General features: G+C 39.8%; 1 protein-coding gene across 1 annotated transcript in view; it reads right to left on the bottom strand.

Moving 5' to 3' along the window:
- The window catches only part of LOC145414589 (uncharacterized), a 54,576-nt gene extending 37,228 nt beyond the window's left edge, over nucleotides 1-17,348 (bottom strand). The window contains exons 1-4 of the mRNA XM_080284115.1: nucleotides 17,082-17,348; nucleotides 15,782-16,627; nucleotides 15,230-15,460; nucleotides 13,399-14,626 (exon numbers count right to left, since the gene is read on the bottom strand). Of these exons, the coding sequence (XP_080140241.1) occupies nucleotides 13,399-14,626; nucleotides 15,230-15,460; nucleotides 15,782-16,627; nucleotides 17,082-17,348 (2,572 nt within the window). The remainder of the gene's footprint in view (nucleotides 1-13,398; nucleotides 14,627-15,229; nucleotides 15,461-15,781; nucleotides 16,628-17,081) is intronic.
- Nucleotides 17,349-17,749: the final 401 nt, after the last annotated feature.

The following is a 17,749-nucleotide window of genomic DNA, read 5'->3' as shown; positions in this document are numbered from 1 at the left end:
TTTTTATTAACTGTTTCACATTTTCTCACTCAACTTCATGACATTCACTGGGTTTTCTTCAAAAACTGTACAATTTCATTTCCACTGAATTACCCGGAATCCTTTTATAAATGCTGTATAGCAATTTCTTTGGCAGTTTACAGTGGTGGAATACTCTGGTAAGATAAGGCTAGCGTTAACGGGCCTGGGTTTGAATAAAAGACATGACCAGTATGTTTGTATCTCGTCAAACGCTGCCACAGACGTAAGATGGTCCCCTACAGCTCAAATGATCTCCACTACGCTAACCTTACCTCGGGCTGTCCCCAAGCCCCGGGCCCGACAGTGCTCGCAAGGGAATTGACTGTTACCTTTTTCACCCTTATTCCCCGGTGCTGTGGAGGGACGCCCTCACGTGATGGCAAACACACGACCGAGAGCTTATAGCAACACCCCTCAAGGGTAATGTTGGCCTGTAGTACACTGGGTTAAAACTACCATTCATCGATCGCTGACTTTTTATCTTAAACATGCAAAATTTTCTCTCTCCGCTCTTCATTTCTCACACGCTTACATTATCAAATTGTATACCATGGATTCAAAGTCCTGTTTGCTTCTCGAAATGCACTTAGGACAGATAAGTCAAGAATGGAGAGGGTGTGGTGGAGGAGTGATGGGCATAGTGTTAAAGATGGTTGGGAAAGGGGACCGGCGTGATGGAATATAGAGTGAGGCTGACAGTGGACTCTGGAAGTGAGGGAGAGGTGAACCAATAAAGCACCGCAGAGGCTACGTCCACCATCACACACTGACACCCCGTCACAGATTAACTTTTTGAAAAGTAATTGAACTTTATCCTGTTTCTGTGTCATTGTTCCAAACTGATTAAATTTAATCAAGTTGTTCCATGGCTTTAGCTAGAACTATCGAGCCATATTGCATTGACCTAGGCCACTTTGTAACACATCTTCCTTAACTAAGTTGAGTTTTACGAAACACTTGTCCTGCATGTCATTCGCATCTTTATGGTAGCAGCACAGATTGCATCACTGATACACTGAAGGGTAGTGAAGTGTAGTGTGCAAAATGAATGGCTAAGGGAAGTGTTACTGTACCTCCTACAACAACGTGAATTAGGCGCAAAGCAGGCTTCATCACGATACCATGTCGCAGTGCACGAAGCCTTGGCACAAGAGTACCATTACTGGGAAAAAAATAAATGATGTTCGTTGATAACAGCAGGTGGCAATAATACGAGTTCTCCCACAAAATCAGGTTGTGATCAAACGCCTCTGGCCATACGAATCAAGAATAACTTTGGATGTCTGGCAGTTGCTCAAGAATCATCACCAACGCAGCAAGCTTGACTGACACGTAAAACATCACAAACATGCACCCACAGTACAATAAGGAACCGCCAGTTTGCAACACAATTAACTATTTTCACCTCTAGTGCGAAACAGCTGGGATAAAGAAGAACCAGGATAGTATTCTGAGTGGCTTGGGGATTTCGTAACAACTCTTCCTTAGCTATCTATTCTACACACACACACACACACACACACACACACACACACACACACTACAGTATCCTCTTGTACGTTACCGTTGCAAACTATGTCGTTATTATGCAGGTATAAATTGACAAATAAGATGATGCTAAGGTGCATTATGAAGTACATATTTAATGCCAAGAGAAAATTGCCACGAAGACTCTCATGTCACCCAAAATATGGATCCCTGTCCATAGGCACCGCAGAACAGCAATTGTATAAGACACTTTACTGTCAAAGAAACGTTACTTTTGTTTTTATTACAGTGTCAGTGCAGCTAATTTCGGTAATGTTGTGGTGCCATCTGACTAGCTTTGTTTTTTCTTTAACAATTTCTGCCTTATTGTGGAGAGGAATCTGAAAAGTAAGGTGAGATGTGTATGGGGGGGGGAGGGACAGGGGTGGCCTAGGAGAGAGTGACAAGTGTGTGATAAGCGTGAGGTTTAGTGGGGCAGGGAAAGGTGTTGGCTGTGACAGACACAAGCTATCATGATGTGATGGATGATGATGATGATGATGATGTGTGTGTGTGTGTGTGTGTGTGTGTGTGTGTGTGTGTGTGTGTGTGTGTGTGTGTGTGTTCAGATTCTAGCACACTCAACTCCACCGTACATCTGGCAGCAGCATACTTCACTCAACACAATGAAAAATGTCAGCCACGCTTAATCTTAATCTCTGGCTGTTGTAGTTTTTAGAATTTTCTCTCCACCTCCTCTGTCTCCTATTGTGTACAGGTTTTACTTTCATCACTCATATTTTATTATTCTCAGAACTTTATATTTAATGTAGTGTTGCTATATTTCTCTTTGAAAACACTTTACTATCAGAATCATAAGTTATTAGGTATTTGCATTAGCATGTTGATCAGAAGATTAATATGTATGTATTAAGTATCCCCAATATTATCCATTTACATTCTGATATTTGCCTCATTTCTAAATAATTAACTCAAATTCTTATTTTGTTGCTAGAATTTATTATTAATTTTTGTAAGGAAGGCTTCTTTTTTTTTTTGTTAAGTTCGTAGAAGAAGAAATGGAATTAACCTTACTTTTATAATGCTTGGTGTCTGTAAAACGAAAAGACATGATCTATAGCAGATAAGAAAAAGATGAAGAGAATGAATTAGGGAGCAGGGAGTGAAAAGGGAAATTGGATACAGATAGAATGGTAAAGGTAAAATTATCGACTAAAACTGAGAAAAAAATGTCCTGAAATGGTTACCAGGATCAACAGCCAAATGACGAAAGAAGAGAATAGGTGTAAAGTAAACTCATAATGTCTTTTGAAAATATCAAACACTAAAAAATGAGGGGCGATGAAATCGAACTGAAGACTGGAAAACAAAAGCGCTGTAAAGTGAATATTCTGAAGAAGAATGAAAAATATTTAAAAGGAAAGTACATTTGCGTGGTTTCCGATGAGACTGATGAAGTAAAACATATTTAAATAAACCACAGTGAACAGAAAAAAGAAAACATATCTATCTATCTATCTATCTATCTATCTATCTATATATATATATATATATATATATATATATATATATATATATATATATATATATATATATAACAAAAACAGAATGGGATAGAATGGAAGAAGCAAGGAAAAACTGATAGAGAGTAAAGGAAGGGAAGACTACACAAAACTGAAAATATAAAGGAATAAAAAATAAGGTGGCAGAGAGAAATGTGAGAGAGGGGACCGCTGGCGTCTTGGAGAGGCAATGATATAGAAGATAAAAGAAAAAGGACGTGAAGAAAGATTTTATGCTTGTGTGTGTGTGTGTGTGTGTGTGTGTGTGTGTGAGAGAGAGAGAGAGAGAGAGAGAGAAAGAGAGAGAGAGAGAGAGAGAGAGAGGAATGTACGAGAATGGAAGGAGAGTGAGAAAGGAATATACAAGGAGAGAAAGGAAGAGAGAGAAAGAGAGTGAGAAAGGAATATACAAGGACAGAAAGGAAGAGAGAGAAAGAGGGTGAATGAGTGTACGAAAATGGTGCAAGGGAGGGAGGGGATTACACGAATTTGAATAAAAAGAAAGAGGAGAGAGAAGGATAGTCACTGAGACCTCAGAAGAAGAAAAAGAAGCAAGGGGAGCGGGTGTGGGTTAGCCATGCATGAAACCTGTGTCAACCGTTGCGTCGGGTAACGTGTAGAAAAACCTGGTAATGTGGCCTAGCTTTCCTAACAGCTGGACATATTGCAATGGTTAGCCTCACTCAACACTTTTATGGCCTTGTATGATTTCAGATTTCATGAGAAGTTATCGTTTGGTAGGAGTTATTTTTATCTTTCTGTGGTAATCTTTCTGTCTCTTACATTTGCTTTATGTTTTGTCTATCAGTAGAAGGCTATCACAGCTCACAGACACCACATACACTACACTCCATACTGCCACTCCTACTTCGTCGTGACTTACAGTTACATCTCAGAATCTCACACTCACACTTCGCACTGCCACACCCCACAGTTACACGTTACAGCCACTCTTCACATAGCCATACCCCACACTGTTGCGTCTCAGCTACGTGTACACCTTACAGTTACACCTCATATTCACATTTCACACTGCCATACCCTACAGTATAGCACTTCATAATTTTACACTTCACCCGGTCAATCTTAACACTGTCACACACACAAGCGCACCTGACACCGCCACACCTTCAGTCTCTACTCTGCAGGCTTTGTTGACACCCTGTGTTTGCAGAAGTCGGTTATGTGCTGTGTATAGGCCTATGCATTTCCGTATGTGCTGGTATGGGTTTGTTTATTAGTTTTAAGTTTTGCTGACCTTATCAGTATTGACTACATTACATATAAACACAAACTTTAAGGGTACATTAGAGGTTGTAGTTTACAAACAAGTACATTACAGTCCAGTTATTTTATGTATCAACATCTGCACGTGCTGATGTATCTTAGTTCGTAAATGAATTATGAATTAGTTTAACTGTTACTGTATTTCTTATTAAATTCTATAGTAAGTGGCAGTGAATCAAAACATTTATTTTTTCTAACTTATATATAAGGTACAAATATCTGAGATCCACTGCTCGAAGGTTATTTATTTATTGCCCCTGACATTCATTTTGTGACTTCACAGATATTTTCAGCATAACAAAAGAAAAGATCTTAAAATGTAAAAAGAAAAAGAAAAATTTTCACGTATGCTAATCGTGGTAAGAAAAAAAAAAAAGGAAAGTTGTGAGCCATATTATTTTTGACATCAGACACAATGTTAAATGAAGATTCGACACATATTTCTCATGCTTACTCGATCTCATGCTCTCTCACCCTTTCTTCTTGACATCCAAATCCTGTTGTTGATTTTCCATAAGTAGAAAATAAGTCTTTTCATTAATACTAAGGAGAGGCCACTCATTAAGTACCTCGAGGTGGGGCGTGTATGGTGTGTGTATCCTATATAACTCTCTCTCTCTCTCTCTCTCTCTCTCTCTCTTTAATGCGTATAGAAATTTAACCATGCAGTAGTTACAACTCCTTATGTTTAGATGCAAGGGGTGGGCAGGAGAAAGGGTGTTCGTCGTAGATACACCTAAGGCTCGTAACTTCCTAAATTAGTATTGCTGCGGAGCCAAATTACTTTTTAAAAGCCCCGTGGGTAACTGATCGTGTTTTGTGGCTTCTATTATACCCGCACCTCGATGCCCTCTGGAGATTTACTATGACAGTTAATGTAACTTTTTTGTAATCTTAAACTGAACCTTCTTCGCTCGTCCACCCGCCAAGACGACTAGAATGCACGCGCTTTAAAACTTGTGGAAAAAGAAAATTGTAAACCTCTCAGTTCATTCTGTTATTTACGTGAACAGAGACAGATGTAGCTCGGGGGAAAAACAATTTACTGAATATTTTATCTCTCTGACCTTTCACAGTTCTATGTTGGCTAATAGTCCCATACTAAGACAGGTCTAGTATACGAGTATCTCTCTGCCTGCGTGAGACTTTGATATGAGGCGTCAGAGAGGAATTTCACAGATTTTCCTTAACACACACAGACCAGAAGAAATTTTATCCTTGACTGTAGCCCTGTGATGCTGATGTCTGAAATGAGTTACTTCCGAGTCTTGGTTGTGTTTCATTAATTGCCATTCATTTTTACTGCAGTATTTAATGAGATTTGGAACAAGGTAACCGTTGAATCCGGCGACGTATTCTTCTGCTTATTCTTGCGATCTACTGACGATATTCTCCTACTTGGGGGGGAACCTTTTTAACTGGAGCAAAGGGTATAACAGAAAAAGTTTCCTTTAGTACTACAGATCCTTCTCAAGTTGAATAACATCGTCTGGAGGCAGCAAGACAAATATCCGGCTCTGGTTTCCTTCCTGCCCAAGCTTTTCACTGTTATGATGTCTTTTAGATTTTGCTCTTGCTACCATCAAACGATTTTACTTGGCTTAGGAGAGACGTCTGAAACTGATCTAGTCAAATACGCAACTCCTTACACTGAAAAAGAAAGATTAACAGTTAAATATGAACACTGTGACGCCTGGACTGGATAACGGAGAGAGAGAGAGAGAGAGAGAGAGTAATAATAATAATAATAATAATAATAATAACAATAATACACTTTCTTTCCACATGAGTGGTTATTCTTTATACATAGTATTGACAAGGGTATATACAATGGTGTACAATAGTTTACATAAACTGATGTGCCTAAGTCAGAGAGAATTCCTTTAGTTTTGCTTTGAATGAATCTATATTACTGGCTTCTTTGATATTTAATGGGAGTTGGTTCCATATCTTAGGTCCCTTTACAGAGATGGATCTGGCACCAGTCTTTGAGTTTACTTTGGGGACGTGCAGGTTATTTTGTTGTCTGGTAGTACTTTGAGTTACACGATTTACAGTAGGGAGAGATAGAAGATAATCTGGGTATTGATTGTGTAGTTATCTGAAAACTTTGCTATGTTAAAGGTTATTATATTAGGAATATTTAACCACTTTAGTTCCTTTAAGATAGGGGTAACATGATCACATTTTCTATCTCTCCCATCTACTATTTTAGCCGCAAAATTTTGTAGTTTTTAGACGTTAATGAGTAAAGTGTTGTTTGCTGAGCCCCATATTGTAATACAGTAGTTTAGAAGGCTTAGTACAAGTGACTGACCAATGACTTGCCGAGTTGAACTATCAAAACTATTTTTTATTCTGTTAATATACATTAAGGCCCCTGTAACCTTTTTGCTTATCTCGTTCACATGGGTATCAATTATGAGGTAGTGGTCCATGTACACTCCTGATGTTTTGACATAGTTACTTGGTTTAATACGACTACCATCAAATTTAACAGTAGTGTTAGGTGGTATTTTTCCAATTAGCTGCCGGGTCCTTATGAAGATACACTGTCTTGTTTGTGTTCAACATAAATCCATTTCTCGAGAAATATCTTTTGGCGTTATTTAGAGTTTCTTTTGCCTTACTGATTAAAGCATTTAGTTCATTTAGTGTACCACTATGAAGGAATTGTGTGTCGTCAGCATATTGGACTAGTGTGCAGTCATTAAAGTTTTGTGCCATATCATTGACATGTACAGTCAGAGAAAGTTCCGCATTACCCACTGTTCGGAGCATTGGTAGTCAACGAATAGTCACGAAGCAGCAGCCAGACCCCATCTGTCTGGTAACTGTGAGTGGGAGGGAGGTGGGCGGGGGTGGGAGGGTTTAGAGAGTTGCTCACGTCACATTATCAATATATGTTTATTGTCAAAGGTATGCTTCTATGGTTTAGTTTTGTAATGATCTATCGGAATGTTATTTACGGAGACTGGTCTAATAATTAGGACTTCCCATGTCAATCTGTCTAAAGGAAAACGAAGAACCTGTTAATCGATCCTATAGATTTTTTTTTTAAATTATTACACACTACCTTAGACTCTAAGTTCAAGATGACTAATTACCAGAATAACCCCGAAAATGTTTGCAGGAGGATGTTTACAGTGGGATGACAGAGGATATACGAGTATATATAAATAAATATATATATATATATATATATATATATATATATATATATATATATATATATATATATATATATATATATATATAGATATATAGATAGATAGATAGAATGATAGATAGGTAGGTAGATGAATATATAGATAGATAGATAGATAGATAGATAGACAGATAGATAGGTAGGTAGATGAATAGATAGGTAGATAAATGTAGATAGATATAGATATAGGTAGATAGATAGAAAGATAGAATGATAGATAATATAGTGGTTTTGTTTTCGAGGCAATACAAAATATAAATATCTTATATCGTTACGAATATCTCCTCGGGAAACTCATGTTAAAGTCGAAAGGGAATGAAAGCATTCATATCTCCGTCCGAACCCAGCAAACATCCATAACTTTCCTGACAAAACTAACTCTACAGACAACTACGAAATTTTTCTCATAAAATGTTAGCATCACATTGTCATCTATCTTTACTAAATTAACCCAAACACACCGTCCAGGTCATACATTGCAGACTTACACGTGATTCCCAACCTATCACCAAACCCTCCTCTGCCCACAATCCCCCGCCTCCCCCTCCTTCACACTCACAGTTACCAGACATACGAGGTCTGGTAGCAGCTTCACACTCACCTGTCTCACACTAGTGCTTCGGGAGGTGGGTAAAGCGGAACTTTCCCTGGCTGTACATTGAACAGTATTGGGCCTAGGTTTGAACCTTGAGGGACACCATATGCCAGTTTTAAATTAGAGGACACTGTATTTTGCATACGCACTCTTTGTGATCTATCACTAAGATAGTTATCAAACCAGAAGCTATCAATGTTTACTTTATTTAGTTTATTAAGAAGAATATTATGACTTACACACTCAAGTGTTTTGGAGAGATCACAAAGAGTCAACAGAGATATATGTCTGTTTTCCATGTTTTTATATATATTTTCTATTATTACTGTAAGCGCTGTATCCGTAGATAATTTAGGTCGAAAACCATGTTGAGAGTTTGATAGGGGTTTGTCAGCATCTAGGAAGTTAGTATGATGATTAGCAACGATTTTTTCGATAATTTTTGAGAATATTGGTAATAATAAAATTGACCAATACTTGCCTATGTCACTTGTTACTGGTTTTATGAAGAGAGAGAGAGAGAGAGAGAGAGAGAGAGAGAGAGAGAGAGAGAGAGAGAGAGATTTCTACATACTCAAGGGGGAGGCTGTGACATGGTAAAAAATGTCTACCTTAAAGACCTCGCGCAGTCGATAGGCATTAGTCTTAAACCTTCTTCCTATTCATCATCATCATCATCATCATTATCATCTTTTTCTTCTTCTTGCTTGCTTGCTTACTTGTTTGCTTTAACTACGAGGCACACTCACAGTATTAATGACGATGCCCTTTGGCTCCCTCTGACTGAAGAAATAAGAAGCCGCGTCATGGCTGGCGGGGCGGGGAGATAAGTGTCGGGAGATAGCGGGATGGTCGTGCTGGGAGGCTGAGGGGGGTAGTAGCTTGGTTGTGAAGGAGGGACGAGACACGAGAGGTGAGGGTAGTTAAGTAGACACACGGACTGGAAGAAAAGATACTCATGGTTGCATTGATACACAGACCAAAGGAAGTGAGTTTCCGTGTCTTGCATCTATTCTATCCTCTTCCTGACCCTGTGTTGCTTTTACACGAGACACAGAGAGATGGGTCGTGTACCGAAGGAATAGAGAAAAGAGGAGAGTAGCTATATAGATGCAAAGAACAGAAGAAGGGAATTCTCAGTTCGGAGGTACAGAGACAAGTGGAGTTACATAGATAGATTACATTAAGGAGATTTACATATACAGTATACAGTGAAAGGAATTATATACATTAACACACAGACAACAAAAACTTTACAGTTCCTACAAGACCTTTGTGATTTAACAGAGAGAGAGAGAGAGAGAGAGAGAGAGAGAGAGAGAGAGAGAGAGAGAGAGAGAGAGAGAGATGCCAATAGCTAAAAAGAGCATAGTAGCTACGAACAGTGAGTGAAATAATAGAAATGCGTTATTTAATAACTCGTTGATGGGTGAACCATTGTTTATTCATAATAAAAACAACCTGCTTTTTATCACAAGATCTGTTAGAAATATTTCATGGATGTTGCTCTTACAGTACAGTATGAGTTATATACGGTACTGCTTTCATTTGCATATCCATCAGTCTATTTTTCTATCAGTCGATCTATTCCGTAACGTCATATCAAGGCATCTCATCCCGGGAGTGGCGACAAAATTGGCCAAATTCTTGGCGGCATAGGAGGCTTCGCAGCATTTTTTTTCTTAAGAGATTTATTATGCGTACTACATTATTTTTATAATCTCTCGTAAACTATTTGTGACATTTATATATTGTTACATAGCCTATGATTTCATCATCCTTAGTGTAATTCTAACGTATAGTATGCTGCATGTTTGATCACAAGCGTGTTCTACCTCACTCCCCCCTTCTACCCTTATCATAGAGTAGGTCGTTCTTTCTGTTGTTCGGAGCAGGATTGTCGACTCTTTGTCCCCTGTGGCTTCGTTTGCGCGTCCTTCTTGCAGGTTGTGCCGGGCTCTGCCGACCCCTGTATAATGAGCTCAGTCTCTGCATTGATTTCCACTTAGATCTACTCCTCATTTTGCTCACATCTCTGTCCTCCCCTGTGCAGTTGTTATTATTGTGAGTGCTCAGGAAGTCTCCAACCATCTAGCTGTGTAATTTGAGTATAACTGTTATTGCATTTTTTCTTGTACTGTGTAGCATAAGGTGTTAATTCTTAGGCCTAGTAAGGTTTTTGTGATTCATGTGTTTTGGGTGTCAGCCATTATTAACAATATTTTGTATCTGTAATAATATATCTTGCATTCACTGAGCATTAGCCGGTTTTCTCATTTTATTAGGGCTGACTTAGATAAATTTACTCTTGCTAATTTCGTGTTAATAGAGGCTATTGCAGTTAACCATATATTTAACCTGTCTTTTGCCATTACATTATCCTTATGAGTCCTGAATGTTTTGTTGTTAGTTTGAGCATTAAACTTTAACTTGTAATTTTACCTAACTCTTTTGTTTTGAACCTGGAACTTTACGGGACAGTAGTGATTTTTAGTATTCTCGCTTAAAGTGTACATTATCTTTCTCTGTTCCATAACATAAATTTGGCCACCTCTTATCAGGATATTCAGGATATTATCATAAGGATATTGCTTGATATTTTGTGACTGTGATTTATTCATGATGTCTACTATTACTACGCTTGATGAAACCAAAGATTTTTTGTCAAATGTGCAAACAGTGTGTGATGTAGAAAACAGAACAAAGAATGAACTTAAGCTTGTTGCTCAACAATTGGAAATTGCAGTTCACTCTCATCATTCTAAAGATCAAATTGTTGGCATGATTAATAAAAGCTTGTTTAATGTAACTCCTCCAAATGAGCAAACGCAGATTGAAATAGCTAAGTTACAGCAAGCTCTGCAGGAGGCTCGTGTTAAGGAGGCTGAGTTTCAGGCACGTGCTAAGGAGGCTGAGTCTCAGGCTAAGGAGGCGGAGTCTCAGGCTCGTATTCAGGAGGCTGAGTTTCAGGCACGTGCTAAGGAGGCTGAGTCTCAGGCTAAGGAGGCGGAGTCTCAGGTTCGTATTCAGGAGGCACAGGTACAGGCTCAGGCACATATTGAACTTGCTAGGATTCAGGCAGACCATGAGTATCGCATGAGACAGGGTGGAACTGGATCATCTGGCTCTGATGATTTTGATGTGGCTAAAAAGGTTAAACTTGTCCCTCCTTTTAATGAATCTGATTTAACAAAGTATTTTCAGTTGTTTGAGAGGGTAGCTACAGGTTTTAATTGGCCCGAAAAGTATTGGCCAGTACTCCTTCAAACTGTTCTCACCGGTAAAGCTCAAGTAACTTATGCATCTTTGCCTCAGGATCAATCTGATAACTAGATATAGTTAAGAGCTTGATTCTTAAGGCCTATGAGCTTGTTCCTGAAGCCTATAGAGTAAAATTTAGGACAACTTATAAACAAGATAAGCAATCCCATGTTGAGTATGCAAAAATCAAAGAAGATCTGTTAGAGCAGTGGTTAAATTCTAAGAATGTGGATTCTGATTTTGATAAATTTAAGCAGATGATTTTGCTGGAGGACTTCAAAAGGTGTATTAATAAAGATGTAAGCCTATATCTTGATGAGAGAAGAATAGATAATTTGTCTGATGCTGCAGTTTTAGCTGATGAATATGTCCTCACTCACAAGAGATATTATAAAGAAAAAAGGAAAGCTGAGAGTAAGTACGTTGCCTCTACTCAGACTACAGGTAACAGGAAAGAGAATAAAGATGATGTTTCTGTCACCCCAAAGTGGGTGTCTCCAGATTCTTTAAACTAACTGTACAAATGACATACCAGAATGTACAAAGAAGGATACACAAACAACCTTTGTATTTGCAATTAAAAATTTAATTCCGAATATCAGATTTAAACCCCATTTAAACTTACACAATTCCCTAATGGAACACATTAAGCTATATACGAAAGCATACAGTATATATCGGTATATATATATATAAACCTCTCCCTACAACAGGGACTTAGCAACACACACACATACACAAACACACACACACACACACAAACACTCACACACAAACACACACACACACACACACAAGACTAGAGGGAAACCAATTAGGATAACATACACCCAAATACCATACTTATTACTGTCCCACTTCAAAGCAACACCGCAGTCCCCCACACAATAACCCCCCTGGGACCTGAAACAGACTAACGGTGTATGAACTCGTACACCTCGCAGGGTATCAGCTACCTTTAAACTACCAGAGTCTCGGACTCTGATACAGCCAAACCTAGACACAATAACATAGCATATTAATACCAGACAATATGTAAATAACCAAAAGGAATGTGCTACCTGAGCTCCACAACAACTGCTGCCCTTCCACCGCCTCCACTGAACACTGTCACTCGCACTGAATTACTCGACTGCTTTATAATCTCAGCACTTAACTGGGGATCCCCTTAGCCAATGTAAATCCCGTCATACACCCAAGGTTCACCATAACACTAGCACCAGTAACGAGGCAGCAGGAGGCGCGGCACAGTCCGGGCAACAGCTGGTATGGAACTGCCAGGCCACTCTTCCTTCTCTCTCTCCTCAGCTCGGTAACTGGTTACCAAAATAGATTTGTATACATACGAGATACACCAAATCATTAACTAATGGTTCATACTTTTGCTTGCATTAAACAATTCCAAATACACACAACTCATTAAACTAACGAAAACCATTTGACAATATGAACAGAACAATTACTAAAGACTTATTAATCATTATCAGCTATTATTCAAATATCTGAACCATCCAGCCAAATTTGAAACAGGTACTCGACTCGTCTTCATAAAGCATACCGCCATAAATGAACCCTGGAAATATATATATGAAATAGTATCGAATTTATTAGACTACTCAAGGAGAGAAAAAAGAAATCAAAACAAAACCAGCGGAAAAGTTGCTGACAATACCTCCCCATTTAAGAAGAAAATCTATTTTCTGATTACATTCTGCTCAAATAATCAGCTCCTACATTTTCACTACCCTTAATGACCTTCATATTCAACGTGTATGGCTGCAGAAATAAGGCCCATCTCATCAACCTCCCATTAAGGTTCTTAGCGGATTGCAAGTACACAAGTGGCTTATGATCAGTTTCCAAATTAAACGGGTGCCCATACAAGTATGCCTCAAACTTTTTTACACCCCACACTAGAGCAAGACATTCTTTATCTATAACTGAGTAGTTTCTCTCCCTGGGTAACAGTTTTCTACTTGCATACGCGACAGGTTTCTTCACTCCATCTTGCTCCTGCAGTAGCACAGCACCCAGTCCTTGGTCAGAGGCATCTGTTCTTAGAGTAAAGGGCCGATTCACATCTGGCAGCAACAACACAGGATCTCTGGAGATACGAAACTTCAATGTTTGAAATGCATTATTTTCCCTATCAGTCCATTTCAACACATTTGGTTTCTGTTTCCTAGTTAGTTCAGTGAGGGGAGCAGCAATGGTTGAGTAGTGGGGAATAAACCTTCTGTAATATCCACTAAGTCCAAGAAAAGACCGGAGTTCCTTCTTTGTCCTAGGTGTGGGAGCTTCATTGATACTGGTTACTTTGTCCTTCATTGGTTGAAGCCTATCACCCCCCACAACGTGGCCCAGATATTCCAAGCTGGCCATGCCCACATGGCATTTGGAGGGACGAGCTGTAATTCCTGCCTCTTTCAGCTTCCGTAACACCTCACCCAAAATGAGCAAGTGTTCCTCCCACGTCTGTGTGTGGATTAATATGTCGTCCAAAAAGTGCTGTACTCCCGCCATACCTTGAAACACCTTCCTCATTAGCCGGTTAAAACTAGCTGGAGCGTTGACTAATCCGAAGGGGAGAACTTTGAACTGGAATAATCCTTTATCTGTTTGGAATGCAGTGTAGGGTTTACTGTCCTCTTCTAGTGGGATTTGCCAGTATCCCTTACTCAAATCAATCTTCGTGAAAAACTTGCTTCCATTCAATACTCCAAAAATGTAATCTGGGTCAGCCATTGGTTCACAATCAAAAACAGTTAAGGCATTCAATTTCCTAAAGTCCAGACATATGCGGTTGGACGAATCTTTCTTTTTGACTACCACCATTGGTGTTGAAAAAGGTGAGTTAGAAGGCTCAATGATATCCCATTTTTTCATCAGTTCTATCTCCTCATTTATGGATTCTCTTAAAGCATATGGAATGGTATAGGGTCGAGATCGCACTATCTGTGGTTGGGTTAGCTCTATCTTATGCTCAAGCAAAGATGTCAAGCCAGGTTTACTGGACAATACTGGACTAAATCTTTGCAGAAGTTCTCTTACTTGGGTTTGCTGCTCCGTAGATAGATATGGGTTGATGTGTACATCGGTGTAGGACTCCTTACCCTGTACCCCGGGCAGAACCAAATCTTCACTCCCGTAGTCTTCCTCATCTTCGATTACAGCCCCAACATAATCTGTTCCTGAATTACCATTCTGCCTGGTGAAATAATACTTGAGCATATTGGCATGAAACACTTTAAATTTCCCATTAATTTCTATTTCGTAATCCATTTGACCTTTCCTACGTTGGATGGTGTATGGACCTTTCCACTGTAGAAGCAATTTATTATTTGCAGTTGGGAGCAAAACCAATACTTTGTCCCCAATAGAAAACTCTCTCTCTTTGGCATTCCTGTCAAAATAACGTTTATACTTAGTTTTTGACTTTTTCAGCTGTTCCTTTGCTAGTCTACACGTCTCCTCCAATCTTTCTCTCAGGTTAAAAACGTATTGGTAGCTAGTAAGCACTTCTCCTTCCTGTTTTTCCTTGTCCCATAACTCCCTCAAAATACTAAGGGGGCCCCTGACTGTCCGCCCATACAAAAGTTCAAAAGGGGAGAACCCTAGGCTAGCCTGGGGAGCCTCCCTGTAGGCAAAAAGAACAGCGGGAAGGTACCTATCCCATAACTTTGGCTGCTCAGCACAGGTTTTTTTCAACATATGCTTAAGTGTTCCGTTATACCTCTCAACCAGTCCATTTGCCTGTGCATGATAGGGAGTAGTGGGAAGGTGACGAATGGAAAGCAACCTCCTTACCTCTCCCATCATATCAGAAGTGAATTGAGAGCCTCTGTCAGAAACAATTTCTTCTGGTACACCCACCCTTGAAAATATCTCCAGCAGAGCCTCTGCCACGGTCTCTGTGTCCACCTTACTCAATGCCACTGCTTCAGGATATCGAGTGGCATAATCCACCAGGGTCAAAATGTAGCGCTTACCGGACTCACTTCTGGGTTCAATGGGCCCCACCAAATCCACTGCCACTCTCTGAAAGGGTGTATCAATCAAGGGAACCTCACCTAATGGTACTTTACCCACCTTCCCTTTGGGAACTGTACGTTGGCAAATGTCACAGGATAAACAAAATCTTTTAACATCAGCCCCCATTCCAGGCCAAGCAAACTCCTGTTCTATCTTTCCCAACGTTTTATCACTTCCCAAATGTCCTCCAAAAGGCGATTCATGGGCAATACTCATCACCATCTCTCTAAATTTCGTAGGTAAAACCAATTGTTTTATATCCTTCCCTTGAACACACTTTGTTCTAAATAACAAACCCTTTTCCACAGAGAAACTAGCTTTCTTAACGGTTTGAAACCCAGAATGGTTATCTTGTGCATATTTGAGCCAACAGCGTAATTGTTCGTCATCCTGCTGGGCCTCCTTCATGTCTTGTGCATCCAATTGTAAGTTGTCCACAACTTTTAACTTCTTTGTGGTACGAGTTTTCTGGGATGCTGCCCTGGTTGCAACGGCATGGCTTTCTAGTAGACTTTCTAATTTTGTAGCACCTGCAATATTCCCAATTATTAATTCATAAACTGGATCATCCATGCAAACTGCCTCCACTTGTCCCGTGTAGTATGGAGTTTGAACTTCAAATTTTGCCAGCGGATGCTGTTCCACCTGTCCATTGACGAGTCTCACCTTCCTTTGCTGTCCCGTGAAGCACTCCGTCGGTACTAGTCCTTTCTTTACTACTACCGTACTGCATCCCGTGTCGCGCAGTACATCCACCGCATGGCCACACACAAACCCTTTGGACACTGGCATCCTCGCTAAAGCACTCACTACGTCTACTGTCTGTCCACACAGTTGATTCCTGGAAGTCTCGTCCTCACTGCCTGGGTTAGAATCAGTCTCTGTACAGAGATTCACTTGTGGTCGACTCCTGTAACCTGTACTCGCATTACATTGTCGTGCCTGATGACCTGGTTTACCACATTTGAAACACAATCCTTTCTCTACAAATAATGTCCTCTTATTACTTTGTTCCTCACTGTGTTGCACTGCAGCATCGGGTTTCTTTACCCCTGAAGAGGAGTAGCATGGTGTACGGGCATTCTGTAATAATCCACCATGAGCTCGGACAAAACCTTCTGCAAGATTTATCATCTCCTGCAGGTTCTGTGGTGTTCGTTCTCGTAGATATACCTGCAAGTTTTTTCCACAACAATCAAGAAATTGTTCTGCTTCAATTAATTCACACACCCCTTCGAATGATTTATCTGTATTAGATAACTCTATCCACCTGCTTAACAAATTTTGCAGCCTAGTTATAAATTGTGATACTTTCTCAAAACTTTGTGGTTTTGCCGTACGAAATCTCTTCCGAAATCCTTCTTCCGTGCACTCAAATCGGTCCATAAGAGCAGTCTTAACACACCCATAATGCACAGCTTCCTCCGCACTGAGTCTTGAGTACACCTCCAGTGCAAGTCCCTTTAGATAGGAACTGAGTAACACTGCCCACCTATCCTCTGGCCATCCCACAGCCCTAGCAAAAATTTCAAATCGTCGTATATATGAATCCATGTCGTCCGTTTTCTCGTCAAAAGGCGGCAGTGAAGGACCTTTAACTTGCATCTGTACCAACGACGGCTCTAACACTTCCGCCACCCTCCTGAGTTGACTGAGTAACCATCTGACCCCTAGTCTGAGCAAGTCGCTCTTCCAAGTCCAATCGCTCTTTTAATAGTCTTAGCCTCTCTTGCTCCATTTCTAATTGGTCCTTGTCCTCCTGTCGTCGTTCTGCCCTTTCTGCTCTCCTATTCTGTTCAACGTAACTTCTTTCAGCTTCAATAAATTTTCTCAGCTCTTCTCCTTCGTATCCCAACTCCTTTCCTAAACTGACCAAAGTCCCAAGGTCGGACATTTTGAGGTTAATACTGTCAGCACTCAAACCCCACAAATCCTCTTTGTAAATTCTGGTATCCTGGCAGGAGGTCGCCATATGTCACCCCAAAGTGGGTGTCTCCAGATTCTTTAAACTAACTGTACAAATGACATACCAGAATGTACAAAGAAGGATACACAAACAACCTTTGTATTTGCAATTAAAAATTTAATTCCGAATATCAGATTTAAACCCCATTTAAACTTACACAATTCCCTAATGGAACACATTAAGCTATATACGAAAGCATACAGTATATATCGGTATATATATATATAAACCTCTCCCTACAACAGGGACTTAGCAACACACACACATACACAAACACACACACACACACAAACACTCACACACAAACACACACACACACACACACAAGA

The sequence above is a fragment of the Coenobita brevimanus genome, chromosome 13 (genome assembly GCF_032717465.1).
Source record: "Coenobita brevimanus isolate Jiangsu-jjx chromosome 13, ASM3271746v2, whole genome shotgun sequence".
NCBI classification, from domain to species: Eukaryota; Metazoa; Arthropoda; class Malacostraca; order Decapoda; family Coenobitidae; genus Coenobita; species Coenobita brevimanus.
Note: the sequence above shows the minus strand (reverse complement) of the source record. Positions and strands in the feature narration are given on the sequence as shown.